The sequence below is a fragment of the Scomber japonicus genome, chromosome 8 (genome assembly GCF_027409825.1).
Source record: "Scomber japonicus isolate fScoJap1 chromosome 8, fScoJap1.pri, whole genome shotgun sequence".
In the NCBI taxonomy this organism is placed as follows: domain Eukaryota; kingdom Metazoa; phylum Chordata; class Actinopteri; order Scombriformes; family Scombridae; genus Scomber; species Scomber japonicus.
The window spans coordinates 19,831,629-19,859,552 of NC_070585.1; the positions used below are offsets into that span (position 1 = coordinate 19,831,629).

Below are 27,924 nucleotides of genomic sequence, written 5' to 3' on the forward strand. Positions count from 1 at the left end.
ACGAATAACTCACCTCGTGGTTCTCATTTGTCCCATCCTCCATGGTAACCTCATCGAAGGTTTTGACGCTAGCGGGACGGATCTTGATGTTCCTGGCAAAAAAAGACAACATTTCCAGGGTAAGACTCCAAAATACTCTACAATGTTCTGTTTCTGTTTAGAGGATCCTTTGATTACACTGGAGCCAAGAGGCAAAGTTCAGCAACAAAACCGCAGGAACTTAATCACTTAGATCAACAACGTGTAGAATCTATGACATTGTACTTTGAAAACACACCTTATTGACTTTACATTTCAACACTGAGAGGATAAAACGACTGCTTAATTTACCTAAAGGGATGACTGTCATTACTGGTTTTCATCACCTCCTCAATAAACACACTTGGAGGATCTGTGAAAAACCCAAGAGCTCAAACAAATATTATTTTAAGTGGACATAAATCTAGAGGGAGGCGCTACGGTTTTGGGGGAAATTCCTCACAGAAGCCACAATACTAAAAGCTCTTTGGCCATCGAGACGTTATCATGTGCCAATCTGGCCTGTCATTGTCCTCAAGTCAGACCTTAATGTTCTGGTGGAAGGATTTAGTCTGAGTGCTGCAGGAACAGTTATTGTTTTGGATAATATTCAGTGCAAAGTGGGAAAATGATTGAGGCATTTCCTTTGCACAACAGACCGCAGTGTTGGACTTTTAACAGTCTGAGGGTAGGTTTACATGCCTTCAAGATAAGGTGATTTATTTCCTTTGAATGTCTTAACAAGTTCATAGTGGAGAGTAAAATATCTGAGCCAACAAGAGTTTACACTACACTACAGCCATGCTAGCAGCTCTGTGAGGCTGTGCGTAGACATGCTCATGATAATGTTATTATGCTGACGTTTAGCAGCTATAATGTTTACCATGTTCACCACTATGTTTTCTGTGTTAGTATGCTAACAATTGACTAATTAGCACATAATAAAAAGTACAGCTGAGACTGATTGGAATCATGTCAGTTTTGCAAATACAAAACCATGAATGTCTGAATAAAATTTTGTCTCAACTAAAATGCTTTAAAGGATAAATTAAAACACATCCTTTAGTGCTAGAGGAAACATCAAAGTAGCTCCTTAAGTGATAAGAGTATCTATAATAATCCAATAGTTGTTGAAATATTTCAGTTTGGACCACAGTGATGGACCGACCAATAAACGCCTAACATTGCTTTGAGCCATGGCACAGACATGGCTAAGAATCAACTCAGCAGAGAAGATTAGATAAAGTAGCAACATGTGTAAGTACAAGAGTTTCAGTTTCACTCTGTTTTATATAAACTAGCCAATGAACAATGATCCATCTTCTCACCAGGTGCTCCCTGAGTCACGGTGGGAGAGGGGTCTTGATGGCGTCTCCTCTGACGTCTTGGTGGCAGACAGGTCTCCTACCTTGGCCAGCAGGGCTGTGTTGATGGGTATGTAGTGCTTCCCCTCCTAAATCAACCAAGCAGAGACAAAACATCTAAGAGTGCAGCCTTACGCTTGCATGGTGCAAAGTATAAAACACTGAAGGCTTCATGGGCGATACGTTGTGCACACTATGCAAACACACACATCCACAGATGGTGGCAAGCAGCCAAAGAAACTAAGGTCATGCCTAATAAATCCAATACAATGTTCATGATTTTGGTGGAGTCGGCAAAGTCCGTGACCAGCCTTCCTGCACTGTAACAATAGCTGTATTAATGAGAGTAAAACCCTCCACTGTTCTCTGTGTCCAGTCCAGATTGTTTCTCATGAGGATAGCTTTCACAGACTCATTTGTAATGCAACATGCAGTTTTTATGCAATAAGATATATCTTATATCTTATTACCTCATTGGACAATCTACAGTCTTGTGTAGTCACAGCAGTAGTAGTGAAATTGAATTCCTTTTTTGTGTGCTTATCTGTCTACAGTAATGTACAATCAGGACAAGAAGCCAGTTCTCTTTTAGTGGCTGTAAGTAGGAACTTGAGTGTGGGCATCCTGTACATCCTGATGCCTGAAAAGGATCTGGTCTTGTTACAGCTTATCATCAGTGAGAGTTGAATCTAAGTGCCCTCCTCTTCAATTTCCTTCCCATTCTTCCATCACATCTTCCATCCTTTTTTTAGTATCATCTCATTACTCCTTCAATAGAAGATTTTCTTTAACACAACCATAACTTATTTTGTGCTTTAGGGAGGATGAGAGCTTCAAATATGTTTTTCATATTCACGTGAACTGAGAATAGGATTAGAGGGCTTTACAAGTTCACCTGATCTAAGACAGACCAGTGTAATTAAACAAAAAACAAAGAGACCTGATCTAAAAATGACCGTATGCAAGAGAGACTCAGTCTGACATAGACCTAATCCTAAATGCTGTTGACCTGAACAGTCCCAAACAGAAAAAGAGTAGTAACACGTCATATTTTCTAATACTTCAGATTCTCTGCTTCACCTCAAAAGTCAGTTTTTTCGTGTGCGATGACTTTAATGCATCAGATGGATTCATTCTTATATTAAACATATCGTCACACCAGACACACAGCGGTAGAATTTGACCTAATTAGAGTATACATATTAGAATATACAGTCAGTTGGAACTGGCCCACTTGGGTGCTGGGTCAGGTCTTGGTTAGCAGCAACTAATTGGTCACATGAAGTCATCTAAATTAAAAAATGAATGTTTCTAAATGTTGGCATGAAAACCAAATACTGTGATTTTCTCCAGTGAGTGTTTTGCATCTTTGACTAGTGGGGACAAGTTTGACATTCTTAAAAATATCACAAACTTCCAAGAGTGAGATTTTGGGACATTTCACAACATTCATACCAGGAAATGTTAATTGTGTGATACTAAGAATGAAACAGTGAGGTTCCTCTTATGAGGCTGATGAGTGTTTGTGACTAATCATGCAGAGCTACTGACTAATATTGCTAAAAGGGTTTTCTGCTTGGTTAGGATTTTCAGAGTATGTTGGAAATTAAACTTTGATTTAAATTTAGTATAATTTTTTCTGACAACACATGTTCACTTCTATCATATGTTGTTCTAATTTGTCGATCATACCTGCTGCACGCTGGCCTGAAGCAGGTCTCCCAGTCTTTCCACCAGCTCAGTGAAGGTTGGCCGCTCCAGTGGCTCCCCATGCCAGCAGTCCAACATGGTCTGATATCTACGGGCAAAGAAAACACCACTGAACAAACACTGTGACATACACGACACACACAAACCTTCTATATACTGGACGGACATTCTTAATACAAGATAAACATACAAGTGGTCTTCTTTTCACATCTCTGTGTTAAGACTGGTGCAAGAAGAGGCCACATCTGGTCAACCTATACATCAATTGTCATCTAGAACATTAGTACATACCCTATTCCTTATTTTCTGGGGATTTTAAGCCTCTGGAGCTGGATCTGATTCTCTCCTGGTCTTGGGTGTGAAGACCAGTGAGAGCGCTCAGCCTGCCTTGTCTCTGACAGGCTGTCAGCATCTCTGCCCATGTGGGAAGACTCAGAGCTTTTATGTGAGTTTCCATCGCACTGCTCTGTCTCATTTAATGGAGGAATTTAGAAACAGAGCACCGCGGCTGCTGTTTAAATTACGTTCACAGCGTGTTACTGATTGGGATCCATCAGTGATGGATATCTATCCTCTTTCTGCTGCAACAACCACCGCTTTCCCCACAGAAATCTTAAATTTTAAGTAAATATAGCCTTTATGATTCCCCTCTGACATCCTAATTAATCAATCTCAAGTTTTAAGGAGATGGTTGTAAAAAGCAGATGGTCTATTGCTGCTGTACATCACACCCCTCCTCTCCATCTGGGTTTCTGTGAACAGGGTACACTTTCAATGCTGTCAGGCCCAGCTGAAAGAAGTCAAGCGTCTGTGAATCCTACGTTAATGAACATAAAACAAGTATACTCTAACAGGTGGTAGCCCTCGTAATGGTGACAGGATGTGGAGAGCGTGATCACAGCCCTTATGCATATCATTGAGGGGGGAAGTAGATACATTGTATGATTGCACAATTTAAACCACATTTCCTGCATGGTCTGTAATGAGAATAAATAGCCTTCCCCCACATGTTTTGGGTCTTGAGGGAGTGTGGTGTGTCTGAGGGAGAGGAGATTCTGCGTAACTGAGTTACATTGTCTAGTAGAGTAAGTATGGAAGGATGGGAAATGAGCATCCTATTTGTTGTATTCCCACTCACTGAGAGGCATCCGCTAAATTCCTTTGCAATGCCTCAGCACTGGGAATCCTATTAACAGGCAGTAGTTCCTGATGAATCAGAGCTGCAGTGACCTGAATTATGTGCTCACCACACAGACGTGCTCAACAGCCTCATATGTTTTTCATCATTCATGTATTAGGGGTTTGGGGTGAGGGTCAAGGTGTCAAAACCTGAGCTTACAGACACATGATCAACTGCAGACCTCTTGTGGGGAATCTAAGTGCATTAATGTGCATCCCATTTGAACCGATGTCAGCAGGTATTTTTTTTTATCTTGGCTTGAAATCAGAAGCCGGCTTTACAGTCATAAGAATGCAAAGTTTATAATCTGGCAGTTCAATTTTCATCAAATGGGTCGCCTGAATCAAGCCGGAAAGTACAAGAGATTATTGGCACCAGTTGGTCTGCATTTACAGATGTTCTGACTCAAACCTACAGTCTGGATTATATTTTGTATATCATTTCCAATCACTGTCTTCTTTCTAAAGCTGATAAATTCATTCAGTTAGCTTTACTTGGCAGAAGATGCTTTAAAATGCTGGACCTTTTGATACCACATCATTATTAAGCAGAAGTGTAGTATTATGCTTTCAAAACAAATAAGATTTGTGGAGTTTCACTACATGAGTCATTCTAAATGAAAACCAGACACAATCTATGCACACTGGGCCTGGAAACATGTAGGACTGCACATGTCTTAAAAGTTTAGGCACTGGATAGAAAAGCTATAGTATTCTGCATCACTGACTGACAGCACTGATACCAAGGAAGGCTCTTCTGTGGAAAGGTTCTCCCACAGATATTTATATCTAGCATCATCCACCAGCCCCTACTCAAAAAATATCCAGTCTCTGGCTCTCATCACTCCCGACATTCCCTTTAAACATGGCGCTCGGTTACATCTGTGCCACTGTCAGTCAGAAAATGTCTCAGAGCTTCAAGTTCATGATCACAGAGCCAATCAGTAGCTAATGTTTCCTTCTTTTCCTTCCTTTTCAGGCAACACTGACCTTTTTGTACAACCACAAAGAGGGAGAAAGAAACAATGGTTCCTATCTGTTGTATATCGATATGGGACGCTTTCAATTGCTGCCTTTATTTTCTTGGCCTTTGTGAGGTCCCTGTTGACTGTACAGAGGAGATTATATAGCCGAGGTTATGGGGTATCAGTTTTGTTCACTGATTGATCTACTCCTTACACAGTTTTGTTTTCTCACGAAGAGCAAACCTTCAAACGTTTATACTCCTAAATGTTTTAAAGAAATATTTGGCAGGATAGGGCAGACAATCAGTACGTTAACGTTACTAAACACTATCCACTTCACTCCACTAACCCTGACTTAATTGACACGGACATTGGGAAGGAACCTTTTTCTTTAATTTTCTGCTTGCCAGACTATTATTCATACTAATTCTCACATTTCAGAAGAAGAGTATTCTGGGGCTCTCATCCTGGTCCCTTCTTTCAGCCTGCAGCAAAATTCCTCATCAATTTGGACGCCAGGGTACGGCGAGGCACCTGGGAGAGGAGAGAGAGGGAAATGCACATTACAGAGTTATTTGTTGTGTATAAAAAATAAAAATACACACTCTGTTTGTGTAGCTTTTGACACCAACACCGAGTGTTGACTTTGTGTATACATGCATATGTGTATCTTGTGCGGGCAGTGCATTTTACCTATTTTATTATATTTTAATTTGTTTTATTGCTTTTATCTTTCTATTGTCTACTTCATCTTTTTATTGTGCTTATATTGTGTTATCTATTTATTCTGTTTTATCTTGTTGTGCAGCACTTTGAAAACCTTGTGTTTGTTAAAATTGTGCTATATAAATAAAGTGAATTGGATTGGATTGTATAACTTCATAATGTAGACATGATGGAAAAAATGATGTAGGTTACAATCACACGATTAAGTTTTGTTCCAATAAATTACATTTACATTTTAAACTCACATGTAACATTATATTTAAGAAAGTTGAGTCAGTAGTCAGAGTTCAGTGCATTCTACACAATGCTAACACTTAAACAGACTGTCCACATATTTTAACAGACACCAAAACAAATCCTTTGGGTAAAATGTTTTATAAATATAGTTCTTGCCACTAGTTTGCTACAAATTAGAGGCAGAAGCTACACGGAGAATGTTGGCAGAATGGAGAAAAGTTAAAGGATGAAGAAGATTGTGAAACTGGGATGGCTGAATGAAACACCAAAATCCTCACTAAATGCTCCCCTGACCAATAATTAAACTGAACTTGAACAAAGAGAAGTACTCCAGTTTACTGGTTGTAGTATTGTTTTCAACTGTGATAAATGCAATAATATATTATTTTATACCATAATACATTATGAATGATTTATATATTAAAGTTTTAAAAGATCATCAGCCACAATTTGCTGTTTCAAGGACACATCCACCCAGTCTCTATTGCTTTAGTGATTCCCTACAGGGGATTATGGTTACCAACCTGAGCCAAAAAAATATACAGTTAGTCAGCCAGTGTGTCAAGACATTGTGACAGAAGAAGCTCAGATTTACTTCCTTTACTGGTAAAAGTGAAAAAGCTTTCACAGGCTTGCAATTCTTGCAATCTGTGAGGCTTGCAATTCTTGCAAGCCTGTTTGGAAAGTCATGCAGATTGTCATGCCGTAACTTCCGAATACATAAATGCAAACTCCAACAAAGTTACCACTGAGTCATGAATCTGTTAAATGTATCACTCGTCAACCAAAAGGGAAACACCACTACTTCTATTTACATTTGAGTTGTAATGTTGGCAATACAATTTTAACTTTGAGCCAAAAACCTACCTCATGCCTGGCTCACTGTGAAAACATACAGTCATGCACTCAACCAAATTGTATCAAATATCATTTTGTTGGCTTTGGATAATGCCACCTATTCTGTGTAATCATGTATTATATTTTTGTGTGCTTGCTTGAATCCCTAAACACAACATGAAATACCATCTTTGTAGCTTTCCACATTTAGAGGGAAACCACAAATTCAGTGCAGCAGAAAGCTTGAAGAAAAACAAAAAGATTTACAGAATAAAACACAGCACATTTCAGTTTCCTCCGTCACAATTAACACCAGTCCATGTTCTAGTTGCAGCCGATACAGACTCCACATACTGTCTACCACAATGTGACGGTCAGTGCATAAACATGAGCCTTAAATGATCCTTAATGCCAACTGCAAAGTGAATTCTAACTTTTGTTTATTTAAATACTTATTCCAAATTAATACGAAGGTCCCAAATAAAAGATTTTGCACAAAAGTTTACATGTGGTGTGGACCCCTTTTAAATCAGTTTTTTTGGGCATTGTATTTAAAATGTTTGTCTGTTATGTTTATAAAAACTGAGATTCGAGATACATTTGATGAATGTTTTGTTTGAATGAATAATGTTCTGCGTCATATTCTGTGCAACTGAAGAGAAACTTGTAAACAATAGAAAGTGAAATGTTGTATCATATCTTATTATATTACATCTTAGAGTCCAAAGCTGCCATCTGTGTATTTCTGAGATAGAATATTCTTTCATCCCATTTCCTATATAATTATAATCCAAACAATTCCAACATCTGATAATGTGTATATCTAGTATGATAAACACCATGTAAAGCTGGTTGACATTTTGCCATCAACGCTATACTAACAAGGTTATGATATTTAAACCCACAAGACAGAACTGACACACTTTTGGTTCACAGAGCCATCTGAAAAACACACTTGGGTAACGGTCGAACGTTTGACCTCTAAACATTATCAGGTTGCAAAGCTCAAGTCTTTGCCATTTTTCTCGGTCATATTGTATCCTTGTTTCCTGATTTATTTTTCTGAGGGCCAGTTAACACTACCCAGATGTGTAAGTGTTTCTCTAACAGAAAATGTGGTGAGAATATGTCAAGAGTTAAGAAGAGGGAGGATAAAGAATGAGGGAAAAAGGAGAGAAAAAAGGAAAGGTGTCACAGTGACGTCAATGTGCTTTACATTTTAAAGAATATGCGATTTGACACACTTTTCTTTCAACAGCAGTGGGTGATGACTCCTTATGGCGGTGATTCAAAAGCACCACAGTCAAAAGTACAGTATAGCAATATATCCATTTAAGGCTCTCTGCTTTTTTTACATTGACTGTTATGTTTCCCTTGCTTCCCATGGTGACACTTGCACATACAATATTTCATGTTGAGTCCTGCTTTAGAAACATGTGGTGAGCTCTGTGCCACAGTGCACAGGCAGTCATGGGCTGGCACACAATGCTGTCTTAACGGCTGCAGTGGTTTCACAGCAGGGGGGCACATTTACACTGATCTGGCTGCTTGGTAACTGTGAGTTTGTGTTGCCAGCTGGGGAGAAATGGATAGCTTAAACAGGAGGTGTTTTAATGTCCCATGCCTGCACTAAAAATCACAGTCACTAATGTTTTTGCATGAGTGGCATGAAATAGTTTTCTTAGGCTGACAATGAAAGCCCAGGCTCTTTGTCCCAAAAGCACAATTACACAGTGAAAGAAGACTATTACACTGTGCATCTGGTGAGGCTGCACAGCCGGGGGCACAGCACGGGTCCACCGAGTTAGAGCTGTTTTCTTACTGGAAATCTCTGATAACAACCCTGTGTCTCACTGAGCTGCCAGGCTGTATGTGAGGATGTTAAGAATAAACACAATCTACACATACATGTGAATTTCAGTATCTTCATGTCACTGGGAAATAACTATCATCTAATTACAGAGAGAGCTGTTTAAAATGTATTTGTATGAAAGGTATGAAAAACAGTGTTGACTGTTTTTCATGTTATCATAAGATGTGTCATTGTGTAAATGATCAATTTAGACAAGTTAATTTGCTTCCTTGTATGCAAAACTATGAAACTACAATGAACCATGACACTTACCCAGAGAGAAGATCTCCCACATGAGAACACCAAAGGACCACACGTCACTCTGAGTCGTGTAAATCTTGTCGAAAATGGCCTCGGGTGCCATCCACTTGAGCGGCAGTCTAGCCTGTACACAGATATTGAGATAAGAGATCATTTACTGCCATATCTCACCTGTCAATATCAGCACTAACTCTTCTGTCACATCTGTGGAGAGCCAGTAGATTTTAAATGTGTGAGCAGGTGCTGCTTTGATTTAGCTAACCTTCAATTAGGCTACAATATACTGTACAACAAGTCTAACTTTAATAAACTTACATCTCCTTTGCGCACATAATCCGGGTCTTTGTAGATGTCTCTGGCAAGTCCGAAATCACAAATCTTCACAACATTATTCTCAGACAGTAGAATGTTTCGTGCAGCCAAATCACGGTGGATGCACTAATGAAAGAAAGGAACAAACGAAATTCTATTTGATGCAAACTTGATGTGTATAAGTTCAAGTTATGTGCATGCAATGGACTTCACAGCGGTACACTGTCTGCTATAATGCATGTCAGCTTGCAGAGGAACACATGTTCAAGTCATCAGTGACATTACAATGGAGGATGATGGGTTCCATATCCAGGCTAAGAAATGTTCTGTAACATTTTATTTACAACAATAGCTTCATTGTCTAATCAGTCACATCCGCTCTACCCAAACTTATGAATGATTTGAAAAAATGAATGAGTTCTGGACTGATAGGTGTATTAAATGCTGGGTTTACAAACAAATTAATAGTTTAGTAAAATATGCCAAAGTAGCATTTAGTGTAACATAGTCAAATCAAAGTTTAAATAAGTTGCAACTATTTTTAACTTTGAATGTGAACAATTTTACCTCTACTGACTTTGATCATTTAAATGCACCAGTCAAACAAGGATGAGTGTGGTGATCCTTTACTATACTGAGTAAAATGTGTCCAAATTTAAGCCTACAACAATCTATAAATAAACAAAACACAACAATTCCTCAATAACTTTAATTAAATGTATTATTGTTTATAATAAAATTCATTATCCTAGTGATTTGTATGACGTAAAGAATACCTTGCGTGAGGCCAAGAACTCCATGCCTTTTGCAACTTGGAAACTGTAGCAGATTAAATCTTCCAATGTCAGGATCCTCTTATATAAATCCTCAGATTCTGTGAAACAAAAAGAACACAAAGTTTTCCCAGTGGGAAGATTTTTCATACTGGACATATATGACTTTTAAATTTAGGACAATAAGCCTACTCATCTAGGTGTTTTTAAAAAGAATGCAGTCAGCATGATCAGCTGCTTTCTACATCTGTCAGATAAATCAAGTGAGATCAAACAGAAATGATTCTCTTGAAACTGGACTACAACATGTCATCCTAACAATTCATCCTGTCACGTACGCTTTATGTCTCTAAAACATCCTTTACAGATGAGAGATAAAAGCAAATTACAATTCCTCTTATTTCTCAGATGTCAGGTGAAACGTGTGGTTATGGGCCCGGTGTACTGGTCGGGGGTCTTATAGAGGATCTCACGAGGAGTCCTTCCACTGGCCCACCTGAGTAAACAGCTAATCAAACCAGAAATAACACATCAGGAACAACATGGACGACGTGCCGAGCTCAAGCTGAAGCCAGAGAGCAGAGTAACACTCAGGTCAGGACAGGAAATAAACAGACGCCTCCCTAGACTCAGTGGGGTGACAGTGGCTCCTGCTGCAGTGATTGTACTGCTGAACAGGAGGAGGAAACGTCCTATCAGACTCTGGCTAGAAAACAATTTGAGGAGAGCTTTCGGTCCTGGGCAGGAGGGGTGGAGCAGAAGTGAGGGGGGGGGGGGGGGGGCAGCAGGAGGGACAAACAGAGGTGGGTGGGTGGAGTGCGGGGGTTGAAGGGAAGCAAGAAATGCTTGGCCTTTACCTTCTTCCTCTTCCTCTGAGTCGCAGTAGCTCTTATCTTCGATGAAGCCAGAGCTGGCTGAGCTTCCGGTGCTGGCCACGCTCTCCAGGCGGCGCTTCATTAGCTCGCTCAGCTCGCAGCCTGATCCGGATGACACCACCTTACCGTCCTGGCTCTAACCAGCACACATAAAGTATATCATGTTAAACGCTTGTGGTTTTCCTATATTGTTAAAACAGTCACTCTTTGCTCACATTCAACTCAACTCAACTCAACTCAACTTTATTTATAAAGCACTTTAAAACAACCACAGCTGAAACAAAGTGCTGTAGCTGCATTCAACAAGCATGCAACTACAATGATGTGAACAGAAGAGTGCTGGAAAGTCTAAACCATGAATCTTGTGACTCACCTTGTATACAATGAAGTCATCTCTCTTGCTTCTCAAATAGTTGGACAAGTTACCGTATTTGCAGAACTCCACTATCATCATCAATGGACCTGTTAAGATGTTAGAGTCTTATGATTATTCCATTGCTACAGCATGTGATAGTTCACAATGAAGAAAAGGTGGCATGGTATATATGACAGATAAAATTTAATTTACATTAAATTAGCAATATGCTAATTTAATGTCCTGAAAAACAAAAGATATATATCCTCTATTTTTCATACTTAAATATAAAAAGCAGAAGTATTACATCTTTAAACTCACCTCCAGGCTTTGTGCAAGCTCCGAGCAGGTTGACCACGTTCAGGTGATGACCAATGTGGATCAGGATCTTTAACTCCGACATAAGAGCTTTTCGCTCATTTGATGTAGCGCCTCCTGTAATAACATAAACACATGTAGAAATTTTAGCATTGGCTAATTATTATGAAACATCCAGGCAAAAAAGGTACACATTTTCACAATAAATTAGATTGACTTTTAAGCCCATCTGATTTTGTTTTAAGATTTTCCAGCAAGTTTTATGCATGCTTGTAATCCAAATTGTATGAAAAAATAATATGGAACAGAGTCTTATTTTTCTGAAGTCAAGATGGAAGATGAGACCTCTTCATTATCCAAAATAAGTCCATCTCATGAGAAGATTCAGTTAAGATTACACACTAAGACATGAACAGACATTTTTTTCACACACAGAAGGGCAAACAATCTTATTTAACATATCAAATACAAAATATGGAACCAATATTTCAATAGTAAACATTTCCCTCACCTAAAATAGAACATGTTTCATGAAATGATTGTCCCCTTCATCTGGACGGTGAACACTAAGATCATAGATCATCCTAAAGATTATCACCTCATTATTCTAATTATATTTCCTTAGCTGCATATTTAAATCAAATCTGAAGAAGTAGTAAAGTAAATAAAGTAGATTTCTTTGTCCTCTCGTGTTTCTATGTGTTTGTGTAAGGATAATTATTTTTCAATAATACAAAATTCCCACTACACAAACAGGAGTTTAACCATCTACTGTATTCACATTACTGTACAAACACCAGCTTATTTATTTTGTATTTATTTTCTCTTCTTCTTGCAGGAGAAACATCTTACATGTGCACAAGACTTAAAATTCATATGAAATTACTTTAAACTCATTGACCAATTGAAAAACCTGTAAAAACAAAAGATGATGAAGTCAGGTTTGTTTTAGTTACCAAATGTAAATACGTTCAATACAGTTTAATAAGCGATAATTATTATTATCATATCGTATTTTAAGCCGAGAAGAAGTTCTTAGAAAAATACGTGAACAATTCTACGAAAAACTGGAACTTCTTAGAAAATGTTTGTCTGCTGATGAGGATGATGTGATATGAGTCCAGTAAAGCGCCAGAGCAGGTATTAAGATGTGCTGATATATACATACATACTGTATATACATATACTATTTATTTCAAGAATGAAAAATTAAAAAGTTCATTAAAATGCTATTATAGAATTTTCACTTATAAAAACTACTGTGAACATTGAGATGATTGTATTTTTCCCATCATGCCTCACATATATCATGAAGAAATTCTCCCTTTGCTTTTCTCATGTGTAGAGAGAAAGCATGAAAAAAAGAGTGAGCCCCGGAAGCTGGATCACCTTGGAATTTAATTTTGAGAGTTCATTAAATATAATGAAAAAATAATAACATTAGTTTAGAGCCAGAGATATGAACCTGCTTATGATTGAGGACATAAAATAACAAAACTGGGGGTGCTCACATTACATGCCTGATTTTGATACATTTGAACTATGATCATCTTGAATTATGACAGTGAAAATCAAGGTGTACAGTTTGTTTTATGTTGCTTAAACCAACCAAATATTTATGAGTTAGAAGCTGAAGCAGCCAGGGAGTCTCTAACCAAACCACGGTCAAATTGAGGAGACCGGCTGCTTTCCATTAAGTTTGACCTGAGACTAACAACAGCCAGTGTGTTCCTCTCAGAGTCTGTGATTTATGCTGAGATATGATTCATGCTATGACAGTGACCAATACATCTAACCCTATTTTTCATCGTTATACACACACATCATTCCCATATCACCAATCACTGGTAAGTCTGCAGTTTGCTTATCTAATACCACAGAGGAAAGCTTGTTTTTTCAAAGATAAGATAAGATGTAATTTACACATTAAGTCTGGGGAATGGAATATCTCAGTGTGAGTGTGTAGCTTTTTGGTTTTCCTTGATTGAATCCAACATTTAGTGCTCTCTGTGAATATCTGAAAATATGTTGGAATGAGATTCTAAATAATTCCTCCAAAACTCAATGCTGGAAGCAGGGGATAGTTTCCAAATGTTAGAATATAAACACAAGTGTTTTTTTGCTCCTTTTGTACTTCTATCTTACACGTGCGAACCCTTCATCAGCTGCAGATCTTGTCTGCAGCCTGATCTGAGCTGTCAGATCTGCATACTTTTAATCTCTTCATCAAGGACAGGGTTAGAGGTCTTCGCCCTTACCTCTAACTGCACTTTCTGAGGAACAGGCATTGCTCTCATGCTTTGAGCCAATACTCCACACAAACATTACTTGCAGGCACATGTGGTGCTGTAGCTCATGAGTCTATAATGTGCACAGGAAATAAATCTTTTGCTGAAGTGACAGATAGCTGTTATTCATCTGCTAGCCATACAATATTAAATGCTGTGATGTTACTACTATCTAGCTTATCTGGGGCATGGACTCAGTATTACCTTCAGGATAAACCAGACAGGCCATATAGGCAAACTACATGTCATGTTAAAAAGACTCATGATGGCTTTGTCAAAATAAAAGCCTGTTATTTTCTAATAATGTTAGAGTCACAGTATTAAATATGACATTTTTGACAACATACCTTTCAGCATTTTGACAGCAACAGTCTTGCAGGTTGAGAGCTTGTCGATCCCAAAGGCCGAGGCCTCCACCACTTTTCCAAAAGCTCCATGGCCAAGAGTTTTGCCTGGCAAAGGAAGACAATATTTAAAAGGTGGGTCGACAGCGTCTGAGAGTATCCTGTCCCTCGACAAATCAGACTGAATTCCCTGTCAGTTAGGCTATGAGCCTGTAATTAAAACAACATGCTCAGGCTCTGATCACCAGGCTGTTTTCTAGGGGATTTATGGTTCACTTAAGACTGGATGACAGCACAGGTCACTGATAAGTAATGACCCTACACACAAGCTGCAGGAGGGATGACACCTAGTCATGTACTTTAACATGGTTGTGTATGTCATTACAATAAACTACATTTAAAATAAACTTTTAAGCTTTTGTTAAAATATTCATCTTTTTAAAATGCTGACTGCCATATGTGGTTGGATTATTATTTATTTATTTATTTATTTATGATCTGTGATTGAGTGTGATGTGAATCTGCTATTTGTGGCACCTAACAGAGCAGCACTTTTAATTCTGTTGTATTGTTCACAGTATAATGACAATAAAGACACTTTGACGTTGACTTTTGACTTTGACTTCCTATCTATATTACTGCTATCATTACTAGTCGGAGGTATGTTTCTGGTATAATACCCATAAAAATAGAGCTGTAACAGGGATGCAAGATGGTGTGAAATTGGAGATGCTCTGTTGAATTAATTGCAACAACATGGATTTCAGCTGTAAGAGAGGCCTGACTTGTACAGAAAACCTCTTCAATCACCCATCATAACATTTAGAGGACGTTAAGCAACTAACTGTGTAAAGTTGGAAACTCTTTTAATATGTAACTAATTTTCGATCAGATTATGCAGTGCTCACCTAGTCGCAGGCGGTCGCGGGGAAACTCCCATTTGCTGCTGTCATACTGAAGGAGGTCATTCTGATCCTCGAGGGGACACTCGTCAGGGTCAATGATGATGGATGGACCCATCTTATAGTGTGCTGGTTGCTGAAGAGGTTAGAGGACAAATTTGTATTTCATGATTATTAGGATATAGCTTTGAGATCATAGTTTTAAGATTATGTGTATTTCAATCAGCATTCCTGCTCTGTGTAACATTTTTAGAAATTGTTTCCCTGCTGTTCTTTTTGCATGAGCACATTATGTTCTCTTCTAACGGCATACCGTAAATACACACATGAGCTCAGCACTTCCCAGAAATGTGGAAATTATAAACATTTACTAAATTTACCCTTCCATACAACTATATTTCACAAGAGTGACTGAGTCACTTCCATAAAGTCACCGGATATAACTTTGAAAGTTTGAACTTTTCGGAAAATGCTCATCCTGTGCAGTTTCAGAGAAAATAAAATAATATAACGCCTTACCTTCCTTAGCTTGCGGATGAAGAGGATGAGCATGAGCCAGAGGAACGTAGCTGCAGCTCCCGTACACACCAGAATGATAACCTCAATGTTTGGCTTCTCTCCTGGAAAGAGAAGAAATGTCCTTAACTACTCAGACAGCTTTGGTTAAAATCACTTTTCTTTTCGTGATCTCATGAATTGTAATATTATATTGACAGGATGATTGTGATTAAAATAAAATAACCTGTTACCAATTTGCACATACAGAGAGCCTGATTTCCTGACTGAAGATGCTGAGACTTCTATTTCATGTCATTCTTTTGTTTATTTGTATCGTTCTACATTTTGTCTGATTGATTGTATACAAAAGCAAGTTGAAACATACTTTGATGTTTATTTCTGGTTTGTTTGAGACATGCATACCACAACTTTTTCCTATAGCGTTTGCTTCCAAATGCAGTTTTTCAAACCATCCATGTCGACACTCTGTAAGCTCTTATCACTTAAATCTGTACACAGTTTCTTGTGGTTTTCCTGTGATCCTTGACTAAACAGCCAAAGCAGTTGATAATGATAGAGGGGATAGCAATGACTATGACATTGAACATCAAGAGAAATCAAAGTGCAGCTTAATAAGAATTGAACTATTAGGCTATTTAAATGCCTGCAGATGGATGGATATCTCATCTACATTGCCATAACATTTACATGTCAACTCAATTTACATGTAGAGCATGTAGATCTTTGCTCATAATCTACTGTGTGTTTCCAGTCCCTTGGCTGTTGAAGCAGTCAATCTCTTTGCAGTCATTAGTGGACCTCTTAACACTTCACAGAGGTCATGTCCTCAAGGTAAGGACTCTCAGCCAGAGCCCTCATCATAAAACCCAAGAAAGAATTCACTTAGCATTCCTGGCAGCCACAGATTTTCTGTCAGGGGAGACTTTTCATACTGGAGTCAACCAGACCTATTTGTAGTAATGATGAAAAAACATCGCCATAAGGGCCTCTGAGATGTTTAGGTTTGACGTGCAGTAAATGCTGTGGCTCTGCTGCTTGTTCTGATGATTAGTGTATTTGACATGATCTGTGCCCAGACTGACTGAGGCACACGGCAGTTCAAACTGAGCAGAAAGCTTTGTGGTTAGGTGGTTAACATCTCAAGGTGCAGTTAAGAATGACTTACCGAGCACAGTGACGACAGCACTTGTTTTCGCGACACCCTCAGCATTGCTGGCTATACACTCATACAGACCCTCATCATCTTTCTTCACCCTTTCAATGGTCAGATTCCCGCTCGCTCCCAGTGTGATACCTGCAACACACAGACTCACAGTTAAAAGGGTAACAAAGTTTTAAAAAGACTTGTGCAGGTGCAGGCTGGCACTAGTGCAAAGCAAGTGCAATCTCATTTTCATCAGGCGCTAGCACTTGTAAAAGTGTGGCTAAAAACAAACCTGCTTGCACTGCAGTGGGTTAATGTGAGCAGCTGATGTTGTATTTATGCAGATCAGGTGATAATGATAATCAATCTCAAAGTTAAAACACCATAACGTGAGATCATATTTTGTGGTGTTTTAAATGCAAAAGATTTATTGTGTGCACACAAATATGATTAACTGAAACCAAATAACCTATTATTTTACTACACAACAGACTATATTTAAACACATTGTATTAAACTTGAAGGTAATGCAAGTGTATAAGGGACCACAGACAGGGACCTCAGTGTATTGGAAATGTAAATTCAGTGTAAGATGGGACATCTGCACTCTGAATCATTTTGAGGTTTACTTGTGCATGTCTGCCTTTCAATGAAGCAGTTTTCTCTGAGTAAATGTTGGTCTTCTAGTAACAATGCATCCTTTCTCCTCTAGCCCTCCTCATGCCACTGGCCAAAAATACACAAATATTGTATCATGATCATAGCACATGAAATACTATTGTCAGAGTTACCTGGGCCTCCTGTCACTGGAATGCCATTTTTGTACCATGTGATGTTGGGATGGGGAACTCCCAGAGCAATGCAAGACAGCACCAGGGTGCTGCTACTGTTCACATCCCGATTTGTCAGATTTTGACTCAGCCATGGCTGTTGTCTTTCTGCACCGAAAAAAAAAGAATAATTAGAGGCGCAGTTGCTGTATTTGTCTTGTTTAAGACACTGTAACTGAGTTTTCTGTTATCATTTGAGTGCAAGTTGTGTTCTCATACCATTTTACTTACCATTCATACTAAGTGCAGCGGTCTTAAGTTCAGACCTATTGTTGACCTTGTATGCCTCGCACTTGTAACCTTTAGTGCTGTTTTTGGACACATTATGCAGGTAAAGAGAACGGGAGATGGAGTAGTTGCTGAACTTTAGACTTGACACATTAGAAGTAACTGTTTGATTCCTGGAATCCAACCATTGTAGATCTGTGTAGAGGTAACGAGAGGCCCGACAGGTCAAATTGACGTTATCCCCCACGATGGCTGTACGAGGTTTGATGGCAATTCCCTCAGTTTCATCTGGTGTGACAAGGTAGAGAAATGTGGTTAATCAGGGTGATGTCACAACATCCCGAGTGCCAGACACATTAAATGACCAGTGTTGTGTATGATTAAAAAGCATTTTACAGGAGTCCATGCAATGTGTTTTACATGTATGAACAGAAACACATAATCTCCTGGCCAGAGAACCTGTTTTGGACAAAAGTTTTGGACACAAAGCTGCTCGTCGCATAGCCAGGAATGTCAAATTTGCAGTTATTTCCTGTTTCATCACTGTTAATTGGAAGCACGTTGCCGGTGGACAGCATTGCTGATGGCGCTCTTGCAGTCATCCAATTGGAGTTAAGCTGAGTCTGGGCCCCAGGGGAACCAGACTGTGCTTGTTTATTCAGATCGCTGGAAAGCATTCTGTGTTCCGTAAGAGAAGACAGCTGTTATTACAGTTCTGTCCTCTTTTAGCAGCATTCCATCATCTTCCGCTTTCCCCACCTCAGGAAGAAAGAAGGATTTCTCTTGGGAACTCTCCCACTCTAGGAGACAAATCTTTGCTATTTGGCATCCCGTCAATGATGGGTTCACCTACTTCCATCCCTCTCCAAAAGCAATACCTCACTCCTTGACTTTCCAAGAGATGTGAATCAGTCAAATTTTAAGGAAACGTGATTCACTTTGTTGCAGAGTGAACTGTGCTTGTGTTCAGTGACACCTCATCCCTGCTGTTATTACATAACTGTCTCAATGGATATTCATTTCAGGAACATTTGGAAATGCTCAGATACACATAAAAAAGTAAATTCTCATAGCAGAAGGTTCAGAGAGAAAGAGGAATGACCTGCTGGCACTGGAGCAAGAATGCAGTTATTCATAGCTGTTTTTAAACGCGTGCCATTATAGCACTCCATATGGCTCAGGAGATGTTTGCCTCTCTTCCGCCCTGAAGCCGTTCAGCTACAGTGGAAGATGGTTTCAATTAATGCCCCCCTTTGGTTTCTTTATTGCACAATACAATCTGCACATTCCTTCCCTGTTCTTGCAGTTCATTACAATGTGTACTGTATTTGAATGAATCCAGTGCATGGTATAGTCTGCTTTGCAATTGTATTAAACTCGGCAGAGCATTTAAATGTGAAATTCTCATATTTCAGCTGTCTTTTTATGTCGAATTCTAGTGACCCACTTACCATCAACGTAGAAAGGGAACTGCATTGTGCTGGACCCAACCTCATTTTGGGCCTCACAGAAGTATTTTCCTGACATCTTGGCGTATCCTATCACCAGGGTACTAACAGCCTAGATGGGATCAGTAGAGCAATTATTACTAATTATTCAAAGAAGAAAAAAGCATATTCAGATAAACAACACATTTATAATATCACAATTCAGATGTCCCCCTGTGACTTGCATTGTGATTTAACCTTGGGGTGTCAATCACAATCAGAGCAGTGACTTGCTGTTAATGGGAGGTGTGTGTGTGTGGGGAGGTCTGGACCAAGCCTGGTCTGTTTTATACTCTCCAGTGCATCACATTAATGGAAGGATACATCTGGAGTTTTAAACCTCACTGAGTCTCCTTCAAACCTGCACTACGGATGTGGAGCAGGGGTTCTGTGTGATTTCCTGGAGAGCACTTCTAATGCCACACTTAATGCTGTCATTGCACTAGTACATTTTAATGGCTTAAATAGACAAAATAATAAGTTCAATTTGGATGAGGGCCAGGCTGTGGTGGGTTCTGCTTAGTGTTCACAGTGACATCTGTTTTTTGGGGGCAGTCAGCCACATCAAAGAGAATGAATGATGTGGGTGTATTGTCTGGGTGTATGCTTGCCTAAACTTCCTGGGCTTGTAGAGGCTATTGTGCTGACTCTTAGACACAGCTGTAGCCATGAAACAATTTCAGCATCCCTGTACTTACCCTACAATATACACCACAATAAAAAAAATAGGTGATAAAATGATATCAAATTGCCCAATTCATGCTGCTATGACATTTACCAAAACACTGATGGAGTGGTCTTATGGTATTATGTTACGGCCATTACTCACCATGATGTAACCCAAGCTCAAAAACAGTCATTTAAACGATTGCACACAGTCCCTGAGAGGTGACCTGACCAGACGCACTGTGACCTCTGTGCCCACGTCTTCCCCCTGTGTTTTGCTTATATTATGACCCGGGCCAGTCTCCCTCTCAACTGGGCCTTCTGGGGAGCCACTCAGAGGCCCATCTCTGACTACGTTCTTATTCACGGGCCAACACAATTTATGTGGGGTGACAGAGAGGAATTCACCTCCAACAAATCCCTCTTCTTTTAAACCACTGCTTGTTATCATTGACCCTTAGTCCTAACCCTCATAAAGCACCAGCGTTCGGCCACAAGTACTTGTAAAGAAGTGGTGCCTCCCTATTTATGACAGACACATATTAGAACTGATGCCCTGTGAAAATTGCCAAATTTACAATTTAACTAGGTGAGCAAAAAGTTGGTATGATACTTAATCAGAGTATGAGTCAATAAATCACATAGTTTAGCTGCAGAAAATGCATTAAAACAATGAACAAAAAAGTTTGGACTGAGAACAATAACTAATTGGTTTCTTGCTAAAAACCTGTATGCTTATCAATTTGTACCCTAACTTGACCCAGTCTGCTTTAAAGGGTTTCTTTGACCTAATTCTATAGACAGACCCTGGCAAAGGACTCAAGGCCTGCTCTTAATTATGTTTGGGGTGAAGAGTTTTAGTAATAGCCTCCCACAGGACATTTGCAGTGTTGTCTACGGTTTCCCTATTGTGTGGCATGATTCGGGTTTGCATGACAAAATGTGTTAGATATTTTCCAAGAAATCTAATGGACTAACACTAATTTAAACATTTATTTAAAAAATGATGCTTTCGTATTGATTTTTCAGAAAAAAAAAAATTTAAGATGACTAAATCTCATAAAATCCATAGATGTGGCATAGATGAGATCTCTATCTACTTCAATGCTTGATCAAATGTTATAGTGTAAATGCTATAACAATTACATCACTGACAATTACAGCAATATGTGTACATGGTGTAATGGTGTAGTGTCAAATGGTAGAGGACCTTTGTATCAAAGGAAAACCAATGCAGTTATGCTGGTATGTTAGTTCCTTAATTTATGTTATAAATGTACAGCAATTATCAACATAGCATCGTCTTTTTCTGGCTTAGCACATCATATGCGTAAAACCAAGTAATTGCTCCATATTTTTCTGGATACTTAATCTAAGAACAAATTGTTTCTCTTTCAGTGCACCACTGAAAGAGAAAACTGATTTCAAGGGACTGCTAAGGGCCTTTTTATGGGTTTTGGTCACAGTTACATAAGTCAAAACTACTGCAGACAAAATTTATAATTTTCAGTGAAGAGAAATATTACACCACTGCCAATAGCAGGAAAATTGTGTGGATTTATGGATTTCAGATGTTAGATCTGACTTTCAAGCCCGGGTCATAGGGGATAACTTCTGGAATCTGACCTAACTATTTCTTTATCCACTTCTCATATAAACCCTACTGTTGAGTTGGTCACTGCAATCTGTACACATCCCTTGTTTAAAAAACACAGGGAAACACTATGCATAAACCACATACCTTTTTTTTCCCTTGAACCAGTTCAGGTTTGATGTTTATGCTCTTAATCGAGTTGTGAGAGTAATTTCCCCTGTCTTCATGTTGGACCTTGATTCGCTCTGTGTTATTGCAACTGCAGGACAGAAAGAATACAATAAAACTAAACATCTAGTCATGTTGTCAGCATATGCAAAAACACATCTTATTTAAAAAATCATATTTTGTTCATTAGGTGTCTTGATGTAATGTTAAAATACATTCTGTCCAAATCATATGATTATAATGTACAACTTATAATTCTAATAGCCTTAATCCTCTGTATTTTAAAAGACCATTGTGACTGATCTGAGTAGAGACCAGGTAAAGACCAGGTTGTCTGGGTTATAGAGGCAAAGAAAGCCTTCATTTTACCCCGACCCCAAAACCCTTCACCGCCCGCGGTGGGGAACAATCAGCCTGATGAGAGGAGAGCCAGAAGAGGAAACAGCAACAGCGACAGGAAGGGCTGTGCTGTGCGTCACCTCGTACAGGAAACCCCCTACGTTCTGGCCAGAGGAGATAAGGTTGATCCTAAGACCTTGGCGGTCAACAAGGGACAGCTGATAACTTCTCAACCTGGTGATAAAGTCAACCCCATACTTCTACCCCACACTCCTATCAGCCTCATTCCACATTCAATGCAGCGAGCTTCCATCACCTCTAAACCCTCCCCAGACCTCACATTTCCCCCTTTTTTTTAACAAACTCCCAAAGATTTAGATGAGATATGTTCTTGAAGGGCTACATGTTGAATTTACAGTGACAGCTACTTTGCAGGGTCAGGGCTCTATAAAACAAACATTTTGCACAATTGGCCTCCCACCAGGCTATAGCTGTTCCTCTCTCTCATTAGCTGCCTGCCACAGCCCAGCCACTGTTTCTAGTGCCAGCCCTGATTATCTTTAGGCCAGCAGAAAGAGCTGATTTGACTCAACTAACTCTCTGCTGTTATTTGTCGTGATTGTGGCAAAGTAGTGTTTTTTAAAAATAATTTAATACATTAAATAATAGACTGCACTGGTTGAATAATATAGCATCTAATGTGTAGCATAATTTAGTCTTTCTACTGCAGAAGTCCACTATGTTGTTTTTGTTAAAGGTGTTTGGGCCTGATAACCCAAGGGTAATGGCCCATTGTTTTCCTGATCTTACAACTCACGGGTCTCCTGCTGTCATTGACGAGCCATGATCTCAGGGAATGTTCATCTTGTTTGTAGGTTCACTACCAGGCTGGTATTCAAGCACAGTCTCTCATACACTAAGTTCTGTTTGTCTTCGTAACAGCTTGGGGAGTCTGAGATTAATATATCTCCCCACTGTTTCCCCTTCAGCATACAGAGCCACTGACCACAAACGAGAGGGCAATTCTCAAGGGCTGCTTTTCTTTGATTAATGTGCGTTATTCTGTGCCAGAGTCAATTCAGTTAAATCAGATCAGTTTTGGGATCCCTGGGCTGGACTGGTGGCTCTAGACTATGTACTTATCTGCTGTTAAGTTTGTGATGCTGTTTGTGTGTGAGTTTTGAAATACAACTCAACTGTGGCGTTAAAGTTTTTGCCCTCCAATGTAGCTGTGCAAATATTGAAAACATGAATTCATATTTACAGCAGTAAACACATGTTGATTTTGCTCAGCCTGAAGAATAATAAATATATAAACTGTGTAAACCAACAAGAGATGAGTGACCTGAATCAGCTCTTGATATCTCCTGCAAACTGGCAGTTAAAACTGAACACAGAGTAACTGAGAGGAGCACCACACTTAATGCAGTATAACTACATGGTAACTTGAGGAATGTAATTGATTTCAAATGAGATTATATTATTCATAGGAGATGTGGTCATACATATTAGTTTATAACAAGTGTGGAAAAGGTTTATAGATACATAGTACATAAAACATTTCTTACACAAAATGTACACTTAACATAAACTTGCCTGTTGATAGGCTTTTCATTTTTCAAGATTGGAAGAAGATAATGGCCCATGAAGGAAGAAAATCTATGTTAAACATTTCAAAGCTTGGGACATAACGAGATGGTGACTCACTGTTTAAGTGTCGGCTCTGAGGGACACGGTTGCCAGAACCAAGTGATGCTTGGCATGGGCAACCCGTAAACAGTGCAGGTTAGCTGATGCTGTTTGCCAAACATGTACGGATGCACGTCCACATTTGCAAGCTCAACCTCCAAAATAGTTGGCTTTACTGTGACAGAGAGAGAGACACACACACATACGAGAAACAGGGGAAGAGAGATAAAGAGTGTGTGCGAAAGAGAGAGAGAGAGAGAGAGAGAGAGAGAGAGAGAGAGATAGAAAGACCGAGAGAAAGAGAAAGGGGGGGGGGGGGGGGTGGAGAGAGACAACAGGTTAGATCAACCATCCGCCATCCTAACAAAGCCCACTGTGGAATCTCATAATGTCTTTATAATGAGGGACGACAGTCATGATGGATAGCCATGAAAAAGGTGCCATTGACACCAGTTGTCCTTTAGACACTGTGTAGGAGAATAATGGCAGGATGATTGGCTAGCCTGAGGCTGTAGGTCAAAGAACGACCCCGCTGTGGCCCATGCCCAGGACAGTGATTCCGCCATGTGGTCTTTAATCAACAACAGACAGACAGCCTTGTGCCACCTCAGAAGATGTTCCACATCACTTAGCTATTCTCCTCGTTTCTCCGTTTCCAACGGCTGAAATAGTGAAGCTACATGGTAACATAGCTCGGAAAAACCACAAAACCTGCATACTACCACACAAACACACACACACACACCATCACGTAGAACATATTCTTAATCCGGAGCAGTGTGACAGCTCTAAACAACTGATGAACAAAGTTTAAAATAGTTCCCTAATTGATACCAGGGACCTCTCTTCACTTTGTTTGTGTCAGTGTGTATTTTTTGTCATTCCAATAAATTTAACTTTTTTGAAGCGGGACAGTCAAGGACCATAAATAAAGCTTATAGAAGCCAGAAGGGGTCTGATTTTTCCCTTTTTGGCACGCTATTGGGATTCCTAGATAATGTGCAAAGAATGCAATGAAAATAGCTCCACCCCCTTCCCACCCACCCCCCCCCCCCGCTATGGCAGGCATGAAGTAACTGACATACACTTCTCGGCCGTCTTTAGCAAGCACACTTCATCCAAGTTTCCACACTACATCATAAAGCACATGCAAATCCAACAAAATGTATAGTCTTTGGTGTTAACAGTTATCAGCAATCTTTATAAGTCATCATAACAATGCATTACATGTTCAATCCTTGTTTTCCTCAAGCAGTATGCATACTGTAGGAACATGTTATTTATATGAGTTGCACTGTATATACACATGGTGAGGATGCAAATAAATGCTGTGAACTGGGGGGGGGGGTCTGAAGCGGATGGAATCTGCGTGCAGAATACAGCCCAAGCAATTTACACACTGCGCCAAGCCCCTTCAAAAGAGCCCCAATAATCAACAACAGCTGCCCCTGCTACGTCAATCCAGCCCTGGAATCAACAAGCCCCCAAATTCCTCTCATACTAGAGCTGCTACCTGCCGTCCAGTGAACTGGGCTGAAGCAGCTATAGTGCTGAGGCAGCCCCAGCCCACAGCCAAGGCACTGCTTTATTTCGTTAGGATCAGCAGTTATTATCAGGTTTATGGCAAAATCTTACCGTGGACTACCAGAGTAAAGCTCAGATTCCTGTACAGGCCCACCACTTGGTTGCCCAGGCTTATGGTATAGACACCAGCATGCTTTTGCTGCAAATCAGTGATGATCAAGTTGAAATCCTTCATCTTGTAACAGGTGGAATTCTTCTCGATAGGGACCCCATCTTTAGACCTATAAATCAGAGGCATGTGAAAGTTTTTACCAATACTTAAACAACATAATAACAAGACAATATAATTAAAAGAAAAAAGTTGACTTATAAAGTTATAATTTGAGATTTCTTGCTGCACTTTATATTGGAGGCTCAACATTCCACTTTATATTATCTGCAGTTGATGTTGCAATTGTAATTTACTTACCATGTTTTTATGTCTGGTTTTGGCAGAGCATTGACCATGGGCTCAAAGACAAACTTCCTTTTACCTTCCTTGACAGTCACTGTAGAATGACGGTCTTGCTTATAGGAGATGTTGAGGAATGGATGCTCTGAAAAGTCAAATTAATGACAAAAGCATTTGAGAATTCTTCCTTTGTGATAATTCTGTTGTACTTTTATACTTTAAAATAATGATAAAAACAATAAAGAGCTCATGGAAGTCAAATTTTAAATACAGTATCTGATTTTTAATCCATTCAAACCATACTCACCATAGACCATAACGTTTGCAACGACCGTCTTGTATTTTTTGGGTTCAATCTCAGCATTGCAATAGTAAAACCCCTTATTCTCCATGGTAATATTTGGTAACACTAAAGCCTTGCTCATTGTAAAAACCTGAGCAGGGTTGTCCCTGGTCTTGTTCGTGAAATGACGATTTTCCTGAAGATGAAAAAATTACCATAAACTCCACTGCTACAATCTTTGATAGTACCTTTTACATACTGTAGTGCAGTGTCAACAATAAATCCTGAACTCACTTTTATCCCTGGAAAATCCCAGGTGAAATTGATTCTTCCATTATAGGAGGTATCTCCAGTACAGTTGAGCATCAGGGTATCTCCAACCAGCAGAGTGACATTCCCTGGGGTAATCTTCACATTCTCCAAATGAATAGCTGTAAAATGGAAACAAACACATGGAGACTGTCAAATTCTTAAAAAACAGAGAGATCTTTTTATTAATACTGGTCTTAATTTACAACACACTCACTCCGTCTCCTAGGGATGTACATTGACTTGAACTGACGACCATGGGCCATGGTAACACAGGTGATAATATTGTACACAGCGGAGGGACCGTAGGGAATCTTGAATCCCACCTTTGGATCCCATTTTTTTTCCTTAACAATGTTTTCTCCAAGACTCGGAATCTGTAATAATAATAAAAAAAGGCAGAGACATTTTGTCAGTACCCATACGGATGTTTATTAAAGGTCACTCAGCCAGACAGACTGAAGTGTAATGCACTCAACTTCATTTAACATGTAACTCATGCTCTGCTGGGCTCAGCTGAGGACATATGTCTGTTAGAGTGAAGGTCTAATTAGCTTTATTGTTTTGTGGAGTGTGACCTCTGTGATCATTTATGCAATGGAGCACAAAACATTGTGGACTTGGAAAAGGATGTACGTGCCTGCTGCTGTTTGTTCTCATGCCAGTTGGGCTGGGAGAAGAGGCAAGGGAAGGGAAGGAAGGAAAGGGAAAAGGAAAGAGGAGCACCAGATTTACTAATAGCAGGAAGGTCACACAACCACTATCTATGCCATCTAAGTCAGATGTGCTGGTCCGCAGTAGGCACTACTCATATAGTCAGAGATCAGTGCCACAAATATGACAAAACCAAACCCATGCAGCTTTGCGATTGGCAATGCAACTGTGCAGGTGAAGTTGTGCTAGAAACCTCCATCCTGTTTCTACAGCATTGCAACTCTGTCACCATGGATTTCATGAAGGAACTGAGTTTTATTGCCCACAACCAGGTTCAACTAAAACATGAAAAACATTGAGCAAACTCTATCACTGAGGGAGCTCTCCTTTGTTGACATGTTTTGCTACATTCTGATAGTATAATGCTCAGGATAAATGATAATCCTCAGGACAAATTATCTGTTCTTTCCTCTGACTGGACACAGTGTGTACAGTTTTTTGTCCTGCATTTCCTGATGTTTGTAAGAGAAGTGACACTAAATTTAGTCTGAGAATCTATTCTGAGAAAAGCACTCTTGGAGCACCTTCCTGCTCTTACAGGATGCAGACAGAACGACTCCCTTTGCTGCCCCTGAGCTTCCCTCAGACAAGCCACTGTCCCAGTCTGTTTTTGTGTGCTAGAGTGATTTAACACACAAGGGTGTGAGAACCAGTGAGTCTGAG

General features: G+C 39.5%; 1 protein-coding gene across 1 annotated transcript in view; it reads right to left on the reverse strand.

Annotated features, from left to right (window-relative positions):
- The window catches only part of kdrl (kinase insert domain receptor like), a 42,697-nt gene that overhangs the window by 4,527 nt on the left and 10,246 nt on the right, over window positions 1-27,924 (reverse strand). Inside the window, 24 exon segments of the mRNA XM_053324411.1 lie at window positions 14-92; window positions 1,347-1,471; window positions 3,075-3,180; window positions 5,671-5,770; window positions 9,162-9,273; window positions 9,465-9,587; window positions 10,238-10,335; window positions 11,092-11,245; window positions 11,483-11,571; window positions 11,786-11,899; window positions 14,418-14,522; window positions 15,323-15,452; window positions 15,836-15,936; window positions 17,001-17,129; window positions 17,771-17,917; window positions 18,041-18,325; window positions 19,489-19,597; window positions 21,932-22,043; window positions 23,984-24,155; window positions 25,616-25,785; window positions 25,974-26,100; window positions 26,263-26,434; window positions 26,533-26,669; window positions 26,765-26,924. Coding sequence (XP_053180386.1) covers window positions 14-92; window positions 1,347-1,471; window positions 3,075-3,180; window positions 5,671-5,770; window positions 9,162-9,273; window positions 9,465-9,587; window positions 10,238-10,335; window positions 11,092-11,245; window positions 11,483-11,571; window positions 11,786-11,899; window positions 14,418-14,522; window positions 15,323-15,452; window positions 15,836-15,936; window positions 17,001-17,129; window positions 17,771-17,917; window positions 18,041-18,325; window positions 19,489-19,597; window positions 21,932-22,043; window positions 23,984-24,155; window positions 25,616-25,785; window positions 25,974-26,100; window positions 26,263-26,434; window positions 26,533-26,669; window positions 26,765-26,924 — 3,156 coding nt within the window.